The 14,170-nt window shown below is 57.3% G+C and overlaps 5 protein-coding genes across 5 annotated transcripts; 3 read left to right on the plus strand and 2 right to left on the minus strand.

Moving 5' to 3' along the window:
* Positions 1 to 418: 418 nt before the first annotated feature.
* Positions 419 to 3,345, plus strand: LTR77_000152 (uncharacterized protein; the record flags this gene model as incomplete). Its single annotated transcript, XM_064797420.1, has 3 exons — positions 419 to 2,510; positions 2,577 to 2,683; positions 2,764 to 3,345. The coding sequence occupies 3 exons, from the start codon at positions 419 to 421 to the stop codon at positions 3,343 to 3,345; spliced, it is 2,781 nt and encodes a 926-aa protein (XP_064663654.1).
* An 821-nt stretch (positions 3,346 to 4,166) lies between these two features.
* Positions 4,167 to 7,405, plus strand: LTR77_000153 (uncharacterized protein; the record flags this gene model as incomplete). The annotated part of the gene is made up of 3 exons (XM_064797421.1): positions 4,167 to 4,306; positions 4,358 to 6,928; positions 6,985 to 7,405. The coding sequence occupies 3 exons, from the start codon at positions 4,167 to 4,169 to the stop codon at positions 7,403 to 7,405; spliced, it is 3,132 nt and encodes a 1,043-aa protein (XP_064663655.1).
* Positions 7,406 to 7,607: 202 nt separating this feature from the next.
* On the minus strand, positions 7,608 to 9,268 carry LTR77_000154 (uncharacterized protein; the record flags this gene model as incomplete). Its single annotated transcript, XM_064797422.1, has 2 exons — positions 7,608 to 8,642; positions 8,723 to 9,268. 2 exons carry the CDS (start codon positions 9,266 to 9,268, stop codon positions 7,608 to 7,610), a joined length of 1,581 nt encoding a protein of 526 aa, XP_064663656.1.
* A 640-nt stretch (positions 9,269 to 9,908) lies between these two features.
* On the minus strand, positions 9,909 to 10,542 carry LTR77_000155 (uncharacterized protein; the record flags this gene model as incomplete). The annotated part of the gene is made up of 2 exons (XM_064797423.1): positions 9,909 to 10,239; positions 10,295 to 10,542. The coding sequence occupies 2 exons, from the start codon at positions 10,540 to 10,542 to the stop codon at positions 9,909 to 9,911; spliced, it is 579 nt and encodes a 192-aa protein (XP_064663657.1).
* Positions 10,543 to 11,227: 685 nt separating this feature from the next.
* On the plus strand, positions 11,228 to 13,786 carry LTR77_000156 (uncharacterized protein; the record flags this gene model as incomplete). Its single annotated transcript, XM_064797424.1, has 1 exon — positions 11,228 to 13,786. One exon carries the CDS (start codon positions 11,228 to 11,230, stop codon positions 13,784 to 13,786), a length of 2,559 nt encoding a protein of 852 aa, XP_064663658.1.
* Between the last annotated feature and the right edge of the window lie 384 nt (positions 13,787 to 14,170).

A 14,170-nucleotide genomic window follows, 5' to 3' on the forward strand; every position in this document is an offset into this window, starting at 1 on the left:
GTCAACTACAGGAAGTTGCCAGACTTGTCTCCAGTCATGGACGACCGCCTTTCCCCCGGATGGCTGTCGACGCACCGATATCATTCAGTACCAGCCCATAGACTCCGCCGTGCTTCAACAGCAAAGTCAAGCAGCAGCGGCATGCTTTTGACGGAATAAGAGCCTCATTAAGCAACAACCTTTCCTCCACTCCCCGATCAATTGCACAACGACCCCACAGGCTCTGCAAGATCCCCGCTTCAACTGCAACCTATTCAGGTACGCTGCAACCTCGCCGTGCCTGACTGACATCACGTTGTGGGACCAAATAGGAAGTACGGCACTCGTCCTTCCGAGCTTGTAGGACTATATACGGTAAGTCGACGTCAAGCTTTCAGCCATTTGCTTGTCCTTTTCAGTCCTTAATCCAACCAGCAAGATGTTTTGGTCAGTATGGGCAGTATGGACTGTTCTATGTCATTCCGTCTCAGCAGAAAAAGTTATCAGCTTAGTGGGCAATGACTGGACTGTATCTAACAGCAACGGGAGCATCTCTGTTCCTGGCCACTTACCTTCACAGGCACACCTTGATCTCTACGCCCAGGACGTGATTGGAGATCCGTACTATAACCTCAACGACTTCGAGCTGAGATGGGTGGCCTACTCCAACTGGACTTACACCTCAGCGCCAATCTCGGGCCTCTCAGACGATGCAAGCAGCACCTGGCTCCGCTTCGACGGCCTGGATACGTTTGCCACGATCAAGTTCTGCGGAGAGTACGTGGCAAGCACAAACAACCAGTTCCGGCAGTGGCACTACGATGTGTCGGACATCCTCAGCTCCTGCAGCGAGTCTCACAGGATCATCACTCTCGACTTTGGTTCAGCGCCGAAAATAGCGAACCAGATCGCGAACGAGCCTGGGCAGGAGACGTGGCCATTTGGAGTCGAGCTGGTCTATGAATTCTTCAATCGATGGTTCATTCGAAAGGAACAGAGCGACTTTGGCTGGGATTGGGGGCCCGCATTCGCTCCAGCCGGACCGTGGCAACCTGCTTATGTCGTGCAGCTTGACGAGGATGACATTCATATCAGGAACACTGACATCGACATCTACCGACGCGGCCAGACCAATGGCATACCGCCCGATCAAAGTCAGCCTTGGGTTGTGAACGCGAGCTTGGACTACTTTGGAGACCTCCCTGAAGGTGCCAGGCTGCACTATGTTCTGAAGGATGCAGAAGAAAAGACGATCTGTTCAGGCCAGCTTGAGAGCGTGAACACCACTGGATCTACAGTCACTGGTATGGTCTCTGTCGATGACAGCGAGGTAGATCTCTGGTGGCCATCTCAGCTTGGGCCGCAAACACTGTACTGGATGACCGTCGATGTGTATTCACCAGCCGGGAAGTATTTGACATGTGTCACGAAGAGGGTCGGGTTCCGCACCATCGTGCTGAATCAGACGCCCATCTCAGACGAACAACGAGCGCTCGGCATCGCGCCAGGCAATAACTGGCACTTCGAGGTCAACGGCCACGAATTCTACGCCAAAGGGTCCAACTTCATCCCACCAGATGCATTTTGGCCTAGGGTCACTCCTCACCGTATCAACCAGCTGTTCGAGTCTGTGATCGATGGGAACCAGAACATGCTTCGAGTCTGGGCGAGCGGTGCATACAGTCCTGACTTCATGTTCGATATTGCAGACGAAAAGGGTATCTTACTCTGGTCCGAGTTCGAGTTCGGCGATGCACTCTACCCGGTCAACCCAGCCTTCCTCAACAACGTGCGAGAAGAAGCAGAATACCAAGTCCGCCGCTGCAATCACCACCCCTCCCTCGCTCTCTGGGCCGGCGGCAACGAACTCGAATCCCTCGAACTCATCCTCCTCAACGACTCCGCACCCGAACAGCTTCCAAAATACAAAGCACAGTACGAGAAACTCTTCATCGACACCCTCGCCCCCGTCGTCTTCCGCAACAGCAAGAGCATCTCCTACACCCCCAGCTCCACCAGCAACGGCTACACAAACCTCAACGTCAGCAGTCCGCACCCCATCACCCAACGCTTCTATGATGTGAAGCCGGGGCATTACTACTCTGATACCGATTTTTACAATTACGATCCCGCGGTTCTTGGCAACAATAGCGCATATCCTGTCGGACGCTTCTCCAATGAATTCGGCTACCACAGCATGCCCTCCCTCCAAAGCTGGCGCTCTCAAGTCTCCGAAGACCAGCTCTCCTTCAACAGCTCGGTCGTCTTCCTACGAGACCACCACAACCCGCCCGGCGGCCTTAACACGTCAAACTACCGGAATGCGTCTGCAGGACAGGCGCAGATGACCGAAGCAGTGCAGCTTTGGTACCCTGTTCCAGACAAGAAAGACCCAATCGCCAACTTCAGCGCCTGGTGCCACGCCACGCAAATCTTCCAGGCGGATCTCTATAAAAGCGAGATCGAGTTCTACCGTCGCGGCAGCGGGTGGCCAGAACGTCAGCTCGGAAGTCTGTACTGGCAACTCGAAGGTAATCACCCCCGTGCCCTTTCCACCACCCTAAACCCCCGCTGATTTTGATTGTGTGTAACAAAAGACATCTGGGTCGCCCCCACCTGGGCCGGAATCGAGTACTCCGGCCGCTGGAAAATCCTGCACTACATTGCGCAGGACATCTACTCCCGCGTCATCATCGCTCCATATGTAAGTCCAAAGCACACAACCCACCGTGCGCCCTCCTTTGGAGACACAGACTAACCACACACACCTTTCCGTCCCGGCAGTATAATTCCAGCACCTCCCAGCTCACAGCAAGCATAACCTCCGACCTCTGGACCCCCGTCTCCGGGACCGCGGAGTTCAGCTGGTACGACTGGGCCGGCCACCCCCTAGACACAGCCACGCCTGCCTCCGTCCCCTTCACTGTCGGAGCGATAAACAGCACGGAGGTACTAGACGTGAACCTCTCGTCCACGCTCTCCGACTTCGAACCCAACGACGCCGTGCTCCGCATGACGCTCACCGCCTCCGGCACGCTCCCGAACTCCGACGTCAAGCAGACGTTTACACACGAGAATTGGTTCGCAGCCTCCCCTCTCAAAAATGCTCAACTCCGGGATCCAGGGCTGGAGTTATCCTTCTCCAATTCCACCCAATCGTTCAATGTGACCGCGACGAGAGGGGTGGCGGCGTGGGTATGGCTCGACTACCCCGCTGGGGCGGTGGTGACGTTTGACAGTAATGGCTTTTGGTTGGCAAAGGGGGAAAGTAGGGTGGTGGGGTTTAAGGTCAAATCGGACGATACGGGTGGTGCATGGATTGACGGGGTGACGGTGGAGAGCATATGGAACCAGACGCTTTCGTGAGTAGTGCTTTTATCTGCTCGGGTTAAGAAGAACAATATATGTGCAACGCGATACATGTGCAACCTACCTACATCATGTACACACAGAAGTATGGATTCACATCCACGGGTGCCTCTACTTCAAAGTCGGCTTCTTGCAAATTTCCACCGCCACGTGGCGGCCACATCTCGACCCAACCGCACGTCTTCACGGCACTTTCAACACAACATCAGCCCGCTCCGTTGTTCAGACGCGGTCGCGACGCAGCAAGACCGCGGCTACTGCAGACGAGACGAGTCGTTGGGAGCGATAAGGCGAGGCCTGCAGTAGATCCGGCTCACGCCTTCCCAGCAGCCAATGACGCCCGCCCGCCGATGGAAAAAATTGGTCCGCCGATTTTCAGGTACGGGCAGGAAGAGCCTCACGAGAACGCGGCGGTGGCGGTGGGCAGCTCTTGCTCTGATACTCGGATTCACCTCCAGCAGCGACCCGGCGCGACTGCAGTTGACAATGGGCGGTGCTGTTGGACCTCACTTCCTTCTTGACCGCCGTCTTGTCTTCAGGTTCCCTTAGCAGCACCACCATCACTTCTTCGTCTTCGCTTCCTGTACCATACCTTATCTTGCATTGGCATTGCACTTGTACATACACTGCTTCCTACCACCACAGCCCACGCTGGAGACAGACAGTGCTGCCATATCCACCGTCTCACATCAGTCACCTCACTTTGATTCCGTCCTCATTCACATCTTCCGCTCGCCCTTCACCGATACGGCTCTGTCCCGTCTCACCAACAGCCAGAACCACCCACCAGTCCTTACCAAACCTGAGACTTGCCCAAGATGGTGTTCGTCGACAAACAGCAAGTCCTGAGTGCGGAGGAGAGGCGTCTGAAGGAGGACAAGGACAGGACCAAGTACTGGAAGAAGTGGGGTTCGTATGTGGCAGAGCGACAATGGGCCACGGTGCGGGAGGACTACTCGTGAGTGTTCATCTCCCTCCCAGGACTGCATGATCTGACACTGTTTTGCAGTGAGAACGGCGATGCATGGAGTCACTTCACCTACGACATGGCACGGAGTCGAGCCTTCCGATGGGGCGAGGACGGCATTGCTGGTGTCTCGGACACCCACGGCAAGATGAACATTGCTTTTGCCTTTTGGAACGAGAAGGATGGACATTTGAAAGAACGTCTGTTCGGCCTGTCGAATCCACAGGGTGTGCACGGCGAGAGCATCAAGGAGTGCCACTTTCACCTCGACAACACGCCCACCCACTCGTACATGAAGTACCTCTACAAGCTGCCCCAGCAAGCCTTCCCGTACGAGGAGATCCTCAAGGAGAACCAGAAGAGGTCACGGAAAGAGCGGGAGTACAACTTGATCGACACCGGCATCTTCAAGGACAACAAGTACTGGGACTGCTTCATCGAGACGGCCAAGGAGAAGGACAACCCGGACGAGCTGCTGTTCCGGGTGACCTGTTACAACAGAGGTCCCGAGGCGGCGAAGCTCCACATCCTGCCGCATGTCTGGTTCCGCAATACTTGGGCATGGGGTCACGACGACTACAAGCCCGAGATCCAGCAGCTGGACCCCCTGACGTCGAAGATCGAGCATCGTGACATTGGCGAGCGTTACTTCCAATGCTCACCCTCACCCAACACCATGGGTCGTCAAGAGGACATCGAGCCGGAGTTCCTCTTCACTGACAACGACACCAACTACATGGACCTCTACAGCGCGAAATCAAACAAGACGCCGTACGTCAAGGATGCTTTCCACAAGCGCGTTGTCAAGGGTGACAAGAAGGCTGTCAACCCGCAGAAGACCGGCACGAAGAGTTGTGCCTGGTATGCCTTCAACCAAGGCAAGGGCGTGGCACCAGGCGAGTGTGCGGTCGTTCGATTCCGCATCTCCACCAAGCGGAGCGAGGGCTACCTCGACGAGGAGGAGTTTGATGATGTGATGGACCAGCGTTTGGCGGAAGCCGACGAGTTCTACTGGAAGATCAACCCCATGCCCATGGCGGATGATCTCCGCAACATCCAGCGTCAGGCATTCTCCGGCATGATGTGGTGCAAACAATACTACCACTTCATCTGGGACCAGTGGGCGAACGGCGACCCCAGCATGCCAGCTCCCCCGCCCGCACGCAAGTCGGTGCGGAACTCTCAGTGGAAGCACATGCACCTGGACGATATCCTCTCGATGCCTGACTCCTGGGAGTATCCATTCTTCGCGGCATGGGACTCTGCCTTCCATTGCATACCCATTGCCCTCATCGATCCTGATTTCGCAAAAAAGCAGCTCGACCTCTTCACTCGCGAATGGTACATGCATCCGAACGGCCAGCTACCAGCGTATGAGTGGAACTTTGGCGACGTCAACCCGCCTGTGCACGCATGGTCCACTTTCCGCACGTTCAAGATTGAGCGCAAGATGTACGGCCGCGAGGATCTCGACTTCCTGGAGCGCGTCTTCCAGAAGCTGTTGATGAACTTCACTTGGTGGTGCAACCGCAAGGACCACGAAGGCAAGAACGTCTTCGAGGGTGGCTTCTTGGGCCTCGACAACATTGGCTTGTTCAACCGATCTGATCCATTGCCGACTGGAGGCACCCTCGAGCAAGCTGACGCCACTGGCTGGATGGGCTTCTACTGCCTGAGCATGCTGAATATCGCGCTGGAGCTGGCCAAGCACCGCCGCATCTACGAGGACATTGCGTCCAAATTCTTCGAGCATTTCATCCTCATCTCCGACGCCATGCAGTACCGCAAAGGCACTGAAGCGAAGTCTCTGTGGAACGAGCAGGACGGCTTCTACTACGACGCGATCAGCTGGGGCGGGCCGTGGGCTCATCAGATGCCCGTCCGTTCTCTCGTCGGTCTCATCCCGATGTACGCCACTCTCACTCTCGAGCCGGAGGTCATCAACCGCTTCCCCAAGTTCAAGAAGCACATCGATTGGGTCATCAAGAACAAGTCGGACATCATCGAACGCAACGTCGCCAGCATGAAGAACCGCGGCAAGGACGACAGACTGCTGCTGTCGTTCGTCAACAAGGATCGCCTCCGATCGATCTTGAAGTACATGCTCGATGAGAAGGAGTTCTTCTCTCCCTGCGGTATCCGTTCACTATCGAAACACCACAAGGACAATCCGGTATCGATGGACGTCAACGGCCAGAACTACTCCGTCAGCTACATCCCAGGCGACTCCGACAGCGGCCTCTTCGGCGGCAACAGCAATTGGCGTGGCCCTGTCTGGCTGGCTGTCAACTTCCTGCTGGTCGAGTCACTGCTGCGCTTCTACATGTTCTACGGCAACACCTTCAAGGTCGAGTGTCCCACTGGCTCCGGCGACTACATGCACCTCGGCCACGTCGCGGAAGAGATCCAGCATCGTCTCCAGCATCTGATGGCTATGAACGACCAGGGCAAGCGCGCGATGAACGACGGCAACAAGATGCTGGACACCGACCCGCACTGGAAGGACTACATGTTCTTCTACGAGTTCTTCGACGGCGACACTGGACGCGGTCTCGGCGCGAGCCATCAGTGCGGCTGGACTGGTCTCATGGCCAAGATGATCCATGATACTGGGTAAGCCTCTCTCCACCCTCTCATTCCTCTCCTGTTGTATACTAATGTTGTCACAGCGTCAACTGCCGCCTCCCCCAAACCCCCCGCACCCCGGCCTCCGCCGCGGCCCATTACTTCGACGACGTCTTCTCCCGCCAACGCCGCATGTCCCTCGGCGGGCGCCGCCCCACCTCCCTCGCGCGCAGCGCCACGCGCCGCCGCTCCATCGGCAACCAGAGCGATTTTAGCGGAACCAACGGCGACGCGGACGCGGACGCAGATGGCGAGGAGGACGGGATGCAGAGCCATGGCCCACCCAGCCGGACGTGGACGATTTATAAAGATGACGGTGAGGAGGGGGGCAGGGAGCACGAGGACCCGGATGATCCGATTAACAAGTATGTGCAAGAGCAGTTGTCGAGGATTAAAAGCAATGAGAGTCAGGAGTATGCGGAGGAGCTTGCGGCGGGGATGGATGGGGCGAACGACGAGTTGTGATCCGTTTCGTTGATTGAGCAGGGGTGAAGAGGAGTGGACCTGAGGTTGGCGGACCTGCTGTTGGTGGTGCAGGATGAGGACGCGGGAGGATGATTATACGATCTCAACGCATGCATGCTACGGTGGCGCATACATCTTCCATAGAACCTAGAACCCTAGAAATCAGACCCCCGCGTGGCAACACTTTTCCCTAACTACCTGATCACCCTTCCTTCATTCCCCCCTCCCGTCTCTTGACCCTACAAACCAGCTCTCTCTGCTGCACGAACCAATAATCCTCCATCACCCACTCCTTCCCCGGCTCAGCCAACTCAAACTCAAACCGCCTCAACACCTGCGGAACCAGCTTCCCCATCTCCAACAACGAGATGTTCTTGCCCAAACACGTCCGGCTCCCTCCTCCGAACGCTAGGAAATTGCGCTCCATCAACTTCAATTCCTCCTCTGAGGCCTCGAGCCAGCGCTCCGGTTTGAAGGTGTAAGGGGAGGGATAGACGAGGGGATCACGCGCGGAAACCCAGGGGTTCATGCCTACCACCGTGCCGGCGGGGAGGTGGATCCCGTTGGGTAGTGTTAGTCCCTCGGGGGAAGGGGCGAGGCGTTCGAGGAGGAGGCCGACGGCGGGGTGCATGCGCAGCGCCTCCTTTATTACCGCCTGCAGGTACGGTAAAGCTTGTGCTTCGGCGAAGGTTACCGGATCCGAGAGGTTGCCTTTGGCGGAAGCGGTGGAGATTTCGTTTTGGAGGGTGGAAAGGGCGGAGGGGGAAAGGCAGAGGTGGTAGAAGATACTCCGCAACGAGGCGGCGGTTGTGTCGCTGCCGGCGAAGATGTTGCCCGTTGCGTGGGAGAGGAGCTCGGAGGAGGACAGGGCTGGGGAGCGGCGGAAGCGGGAGAGCATGTCTGGATATCCTGCTTTCGGCCGATGTCCTGGACCCTCGGAGGGGGAGCTGGGGGGTTTGCTGTCGAGGGATTGGTGGTGCCGGAGTTGGGCGGCGGTGAAATCAACGATGTATTTCGAGCTGTTCAATATAGCGAGGGAAGGGATGAAGGTGGCGAGGTAGGCGGCGAAACGGTTGCCGAAGATGTATTTATGCAGCCAGGGGGCTTGGCCGATGATGCTGTTGTATTTGAGCCGGGCGTTGATGGCGGAGATAATGCCCTGGATATCCTGTTCGCGGGCCATGAAGTCGAGGCGGTTGGAGAAGGTGAGCGTGGTTATGGTGTCCCAGGCATACCACTGCCCAACCACCATCATCAGTCATGTGGGACGAAAGACGGATAGGGTACGTTGTGATAATAAAGGAGAAGAAAACGTACATGCACCCAAACCCCCAAATCCACCTCCCCACCAACCCGCTCCTCCATCTTCCCCATAAAAATCTCCGTACACTCATCCACTCCCCCCTCCAACTCCCTAAGCGCAGACATCGCATACGCCCCCGCCACCGGCCGCTTGAACCCTTTATGCACCGCTTCATCCCTCACGCTAAAAATCGTCGGCATCGCGCCCGCAGGGGTCTTGATATCGAACAGGGTATAGAAATCCGACTTGACGAATTTGGAAGAAATGCTGTAGACCACGGGGATGAGGGAGGGGTTGGAGAAGGAGACGTGATTTGGGCCGACGCGGACGAAAGGGCCGTATTTGTCGTGGAGGTGCAGGTGGTGCAGGTGTTGGGAGCCGGTGTAGCAGGTCCAGAGGCGGGGGAGGGAGGAGATGCGGGCGAGGAAGGGGCCGGGGAGGGAGCGCAGGCTGGGACGGAAATAGGTAAGGAGGGTGGTTAGGAGGAGGTAGAGGAGGGTGAGAGGGAGGAGGGTGGCGAGGAGAGGCCATGTGGAGAGAATGGATTGGAGGAGCTCCATGGGTTGTTGATGTATCCTTTGGAAAAGACGGGCGATTTGCTTAATGAAGCGTTGGCGTGGCTGTTCCTTTGTTGATATGGTCCTGATGCAATGGGGAAGAGTCGGGGGTCTAGTCAAGCTTCGACAACCGTCAATGTTTACTTCTTAGCAGAAGGTGGAGCCCGGTAGTCGGAAGGCTTAATACAATAGTTGAAAATGGCAACTGCCGATAATAAGAAACAAATGTATTCATCCAAACTCAACCTGGAGTGCAAGTGGAACAAAACTGTCGATGTAGTCAGCGAGCGGGGCCAATCCGGGGTCTCCAAACGCCTCTTGCTCGGCACTTTTATTCCCAGTATATCCAGAGCACATCAGAGAAGACGGAACAAGATGAGACCTGTAGGGCGTGCGGGTCGTTTGGAGAAGATATTCCAAGCATTCGAGTCGAATGTGATAAGCGCTTTTGCTCCTAAGCTGTCTGCCTGCCATGTTAGAGTACATGTTGCGAAAGCCACCCGCCAACAGCGTTGTGCTCCATTCCACCCACATCAAGCTCCAGCTCTTCTGCCGGCCATGGCCGTACTCGAAAAGACAGCATACGTGACGGCCCTTGCTGTCCCTCGTATTTGTGCCCATACCTTGTGCATCCATCACCCTCCTACCTGTTGCCCTTATCCACCATCACATAGTCGTCCCGCCCCGACGGCGTCTGCGGCATCCCCCCAGGCATGCCCTTCATCATCTCTGTCGTGTTTTCCCGCTCTGCTGTCGGCCTGCTGCTAGCTCCTGTAGGTGGTCGGTCGTCCGGATATGTCGGTCGCCGTGCAAAGGGATGTGCTTGCTTGTCCGACCCATCGCTGGCCGCACCGCCATTAGCGGGTCGTGAAGGCGAGTTCTGGCGGGAGACCTTGGCTAGCCTTTGCTCGGTTTCGCGGAGTCGTGCTTCGAGCTTCTCGAGCTCGGTTTGGCCGGAGGTAACTTTCTCCTTTCTGTGGTTGATCGAATCAATACTGGTCTTGTCAGGGAAGGTGGTGGGAGCAGTACTTCGCCTCTACCGTCTCGCTCAATGTATTCAACCCCTCTCCATTGCCACTCCCCTCCGCAGCCGGGGCAGCCCCTTCGGTAGTCCGCACACTGGAACCGCCCATTCCCAGGCCGAACATGGAGTCGAGGTCATCGGCGAAGCTTTGAGCCACGGTACTTGTGACGCGTGAGTGCTTGGACGTGCCATTGCTGCCACTGGGTGGAGGGGGCACGTACGACGACGGCGGGGGGTTTGTGTTCTCTGCCATTGTGTACGCTTCTGGCCCCGTGCAACCTTGCCCTTAGCAGAGCAGCCTAAGGAAGGTGTCGGCGAGGTGGAAAGGAGGCTTGATGGGCGCCCAAGGGCTAACAGAAGGCAAGATATGGCATCAAAGGGTGCTTTAATTACCCGCGTCGTTCAGGGTCTCGTCAAGCACGCAGGAGGAAGACGATCGGCTGGCCCAAGCGTCTGGTCGTGAAGAAGGAAGCAAGCAAGGCGCTGCTGCTGCTACTGCTGCTTCGTCATGAGCTGCCATACTGCCTCAGCTGCAAGAGCGTCTTACCCAGTCTTACCAACCGTACAAATCAGACAGATCAAGGAGTGAATGGGAGCTGTCGATATTCACATGTCAAAGGGTGTTCTGAAGGCACGCTAAGCTTGGGGGGCGGCGGGTTGTCGGAGCTGACTCGCTGCACCTCCGCCTTCCCGTCGCAATATTTGGCCTTTACGAACCGACTTTTGATGTGAAGCTGCTGCACCAACTGCCATCAACCACCACGCCGGACCATCGGAGTAATCATAATACCATACCGGAATCGATTACTGGAGACCTCACGAATATGTCGGCTTAATTCGACACCAACCCACCCACCAACGATGAGGTTCGCACCACCACCACCCTGGCTCCAGTCACCCATCGCGCGCCCGTCGGCCGCCCGCGCGACTTCACCTTCATGAGCTTTCCCACCGCCTACACCCCCCTCGAGTCGCTCCTCCTTTTCCAGGCCCTGCGCGCCGAAGGTGTTAACTCCCATGCTGTATTCAATCGCATTTCGGAGCAACTCAAAAAGGTCAGCTTCGTGCAAGGTGACCCTTCCTACGACAGTGGGAGGTTGAGCCCGGATGCGCTGCGCGAACTGTACTTGTGGCTGTTGAAGGAGGAGGTGAAGAGGGATGCGGAGCGGCAGGCGGACAGGGACGATCTCCTACGGAATGGCAGTCTGGATCCGGCGCAGAGGAAGAGGAAGGCCCCCAGTCCGAGCCTGCCCACGGTGCATGAGGCCAGCCAGCATGCGCACCTGATCCCGCAGCTGGTGACGCGATTGTATGCGCGGTACAGAGACCATGCTGTGAAGGGCATCAGGGAGCAGGAGCGGAAGTATCATGCTCTTCAGCGAGACATTGGTGAGATTGAAGAAGGGAAGTGGGATGAGGGCTTGAGGCAGCGGACCGCGTCTCGTACGCAAAGTCCACGGCCTTCTGCTTCCACGCACACTCAACCTGCAGGCCACAAGGTTGATGGATCTCACTCAGCAGCAGCAAGTCCGGTACCACCTGGCAATTCTGCCGACTCAGCGACAACCAAACCGTACAAAGGGAACAAGATTGGCGATGTGATGAACCATGGACCCGAACCACCGAACGGCACCACCCATCGAAGGACCTCCTCCGGGACGGTGCTGCCGCCGCTGTCTGAGATGGCACCGCAGTCGCCACGCTTTGGCATTCCACCCAAAGTGCCTGGACCCCTGTCGACGCAAGTTCCCAACAACAATGGCTACCACCATTCGCCCACAACCGGTCACCAATCTCCATACGGAACTCACCACGGACATCCTGTATCAAATTCTATGGCCAGTCCTCAGGTTCAGAATGCATTGTCACGGCCTTCATCGTCGCCCAGACCAATACTGCCGCCTCCGCCAGGGATGAAGTTGCCGCCACCCAGTCCAGGCCCGCACTCTGCTTCGCCAAACATGCATGGGCCGCCCGTGTCAGGCCATCAACAGTATCCGCACCCACCTCCTCATCGACTGTCCAATGCCCAGTCACCAAGCGCCACGTATGGATACCCACCACCACACCAGGCGCATCCTCCGCATCAACAAGGTTACTATCAAGCGCCGCAGTATCAAGACAGAAGGACTTCGTATCCACCACCTCAGGGGCAGTATCCGATGCAGCCACCTCATGCTGGCGGCTACCAACTCCCACCGTTCCCCGTCGACGGCAGCCAACAAGGCTACGCCTATCCGTCTAATTATGCGCCTCAGCCCGGCTATCCACCACGACAATCTCAACACCATCAGTACCCCCCGAGTGCGCCAACCACCGTCCAGAGACCTCCAGCGCAGGATCCTCGGCTCGTTTCGGACATTGTTGCTGCTCTGGCGACGCCGCAGCCAAGACCGAAGTTGAATAAAAGCTTCAAGCGGCCCCTGCCGACTCTGGATCTAGGCACACCCATGCCGTCTCCTGTCACTGAGATCGAGCCTTTCAGTCCCGTGCTGGAACGAGCGAAGCTTCCTGGCCGTCAGACAACGTCCAAGCGCGAGCAACGAGCCGCTGAAGCAGAGCAGTCGCCCGAACCAGAGCCTGTACCCAAGTCAACCAGAACGCGTGCACGAACGAAACGGGACCGTAGTCCGCATTCCGTCGTCTCGTCCACCGCCGATGACCTGACACGAGGCACCCGCAGCCAATCCGTCAGCACAGCAGCCGGCGCCCTCCCACCTTCCGACGACCGACCCACAAGCAGAGGCGACGTTAAGATCGAACCCTCCACGCCCGCCGGCATCGTCGACCTCCCCGAATCCTCGCACGAATACCCTCCCGTCCCCGGCAGCGGCCCCATGACCCGCAAACGTCGCGGCACGCTCCAATCCCAGCACCACCAACCGCCCTCCAAACGTGCCCGCCAACGCTCACCCGACCGCGGCCCGTCGGTGGAAGACTGGGCCACCCCTCCACCCCGACCGACTACCATCACCGCTACCCGCAACCTCAACAAGATCTCCGCCGCGATTATGCAGGACATCGAACGCCACAAACACGCCTCTTACTTTGCCAACCAGGTGCGCGACAAGGACGCCCCGGGGTATAGCGAGATCATTAAGAACCCCCAGAGTTTTAAGTCCGTCCGGGGTATGCTCACCGCTGGCGCCAAGGCCGTGAACGCTGCGTCCGCTTCCTCTGACTCCCCCTCTACTTCCACCGCAGACACCGCCGCGCCGACCGTCGACCTCGACCGTTCTGCCGATTTAATGCCCCCGAAAGCCATCGTCAACGCCGCGCAGCTGGAAAAGGAGATCCTCCGTGTTTTCGCGAACGCCGTGATGTTTAACCCGGGCGAGGACGGGATGGTGAAGGTGGCGCGGGAGATGTGTGCAGATGTGGAGGGCAAGGTTGGCGAGTGGAGGGGTAGCAGCGGTGAAGAGGAAGGGAGGGGCGGGAGTGAGGTTTTGGACGCCGGGGAGGAGGATGGGGGGAGGGGGAAGAGGAGGAAGGGGTAGGGTTTTTTGAGGGCCTGAGACGAGGAGATTGTGAGGGGAGGGATGAGTGGGGGAAAGGGGATTGTATAGATAATGAGGTCCGTTGTCTGTAGTATGAGCGCCACCAGCGAACGGCGCGGACGAGGCGCTTCGAAAGCATTACCCTGTACTTGTCCCAACTGCCTTTGTGTCGACGCTGCTTTCTTCGTATCTTTCAGTACATTGATACCTCCGTAAGGCAGGCTGTGTGTGGGCCGAGATGTCGCCGTTGGGCGGGTGTGTGTGAGACTGAGGCATTTCGGCATAACTACAGGAGTAAGGTAGAACTAAGGTACTTAGTCTTTGTTGGGAGGTAGAGTCAATGAAACCTCTAATCAAAACAACTCGGCGTCGTTAGCCAGCGAG

The sequence above is a fragment of the Saxophila tyrrhenica genome (assembly GCF_035928015.1).
Source record: "Saxophila tyrrhenica strain CCFEE 5935 chromosome Unknown scaffold_1, whole genome shotgun sequence".
NCBI classification, from domain to species: domain Eukaryota; kingdom Fungi; phylum Ascomycota; class Dothideomycetes; order Mycosphaerellales; family Extremaceae; genus Saxophila; species Saxophila tyrrhenica.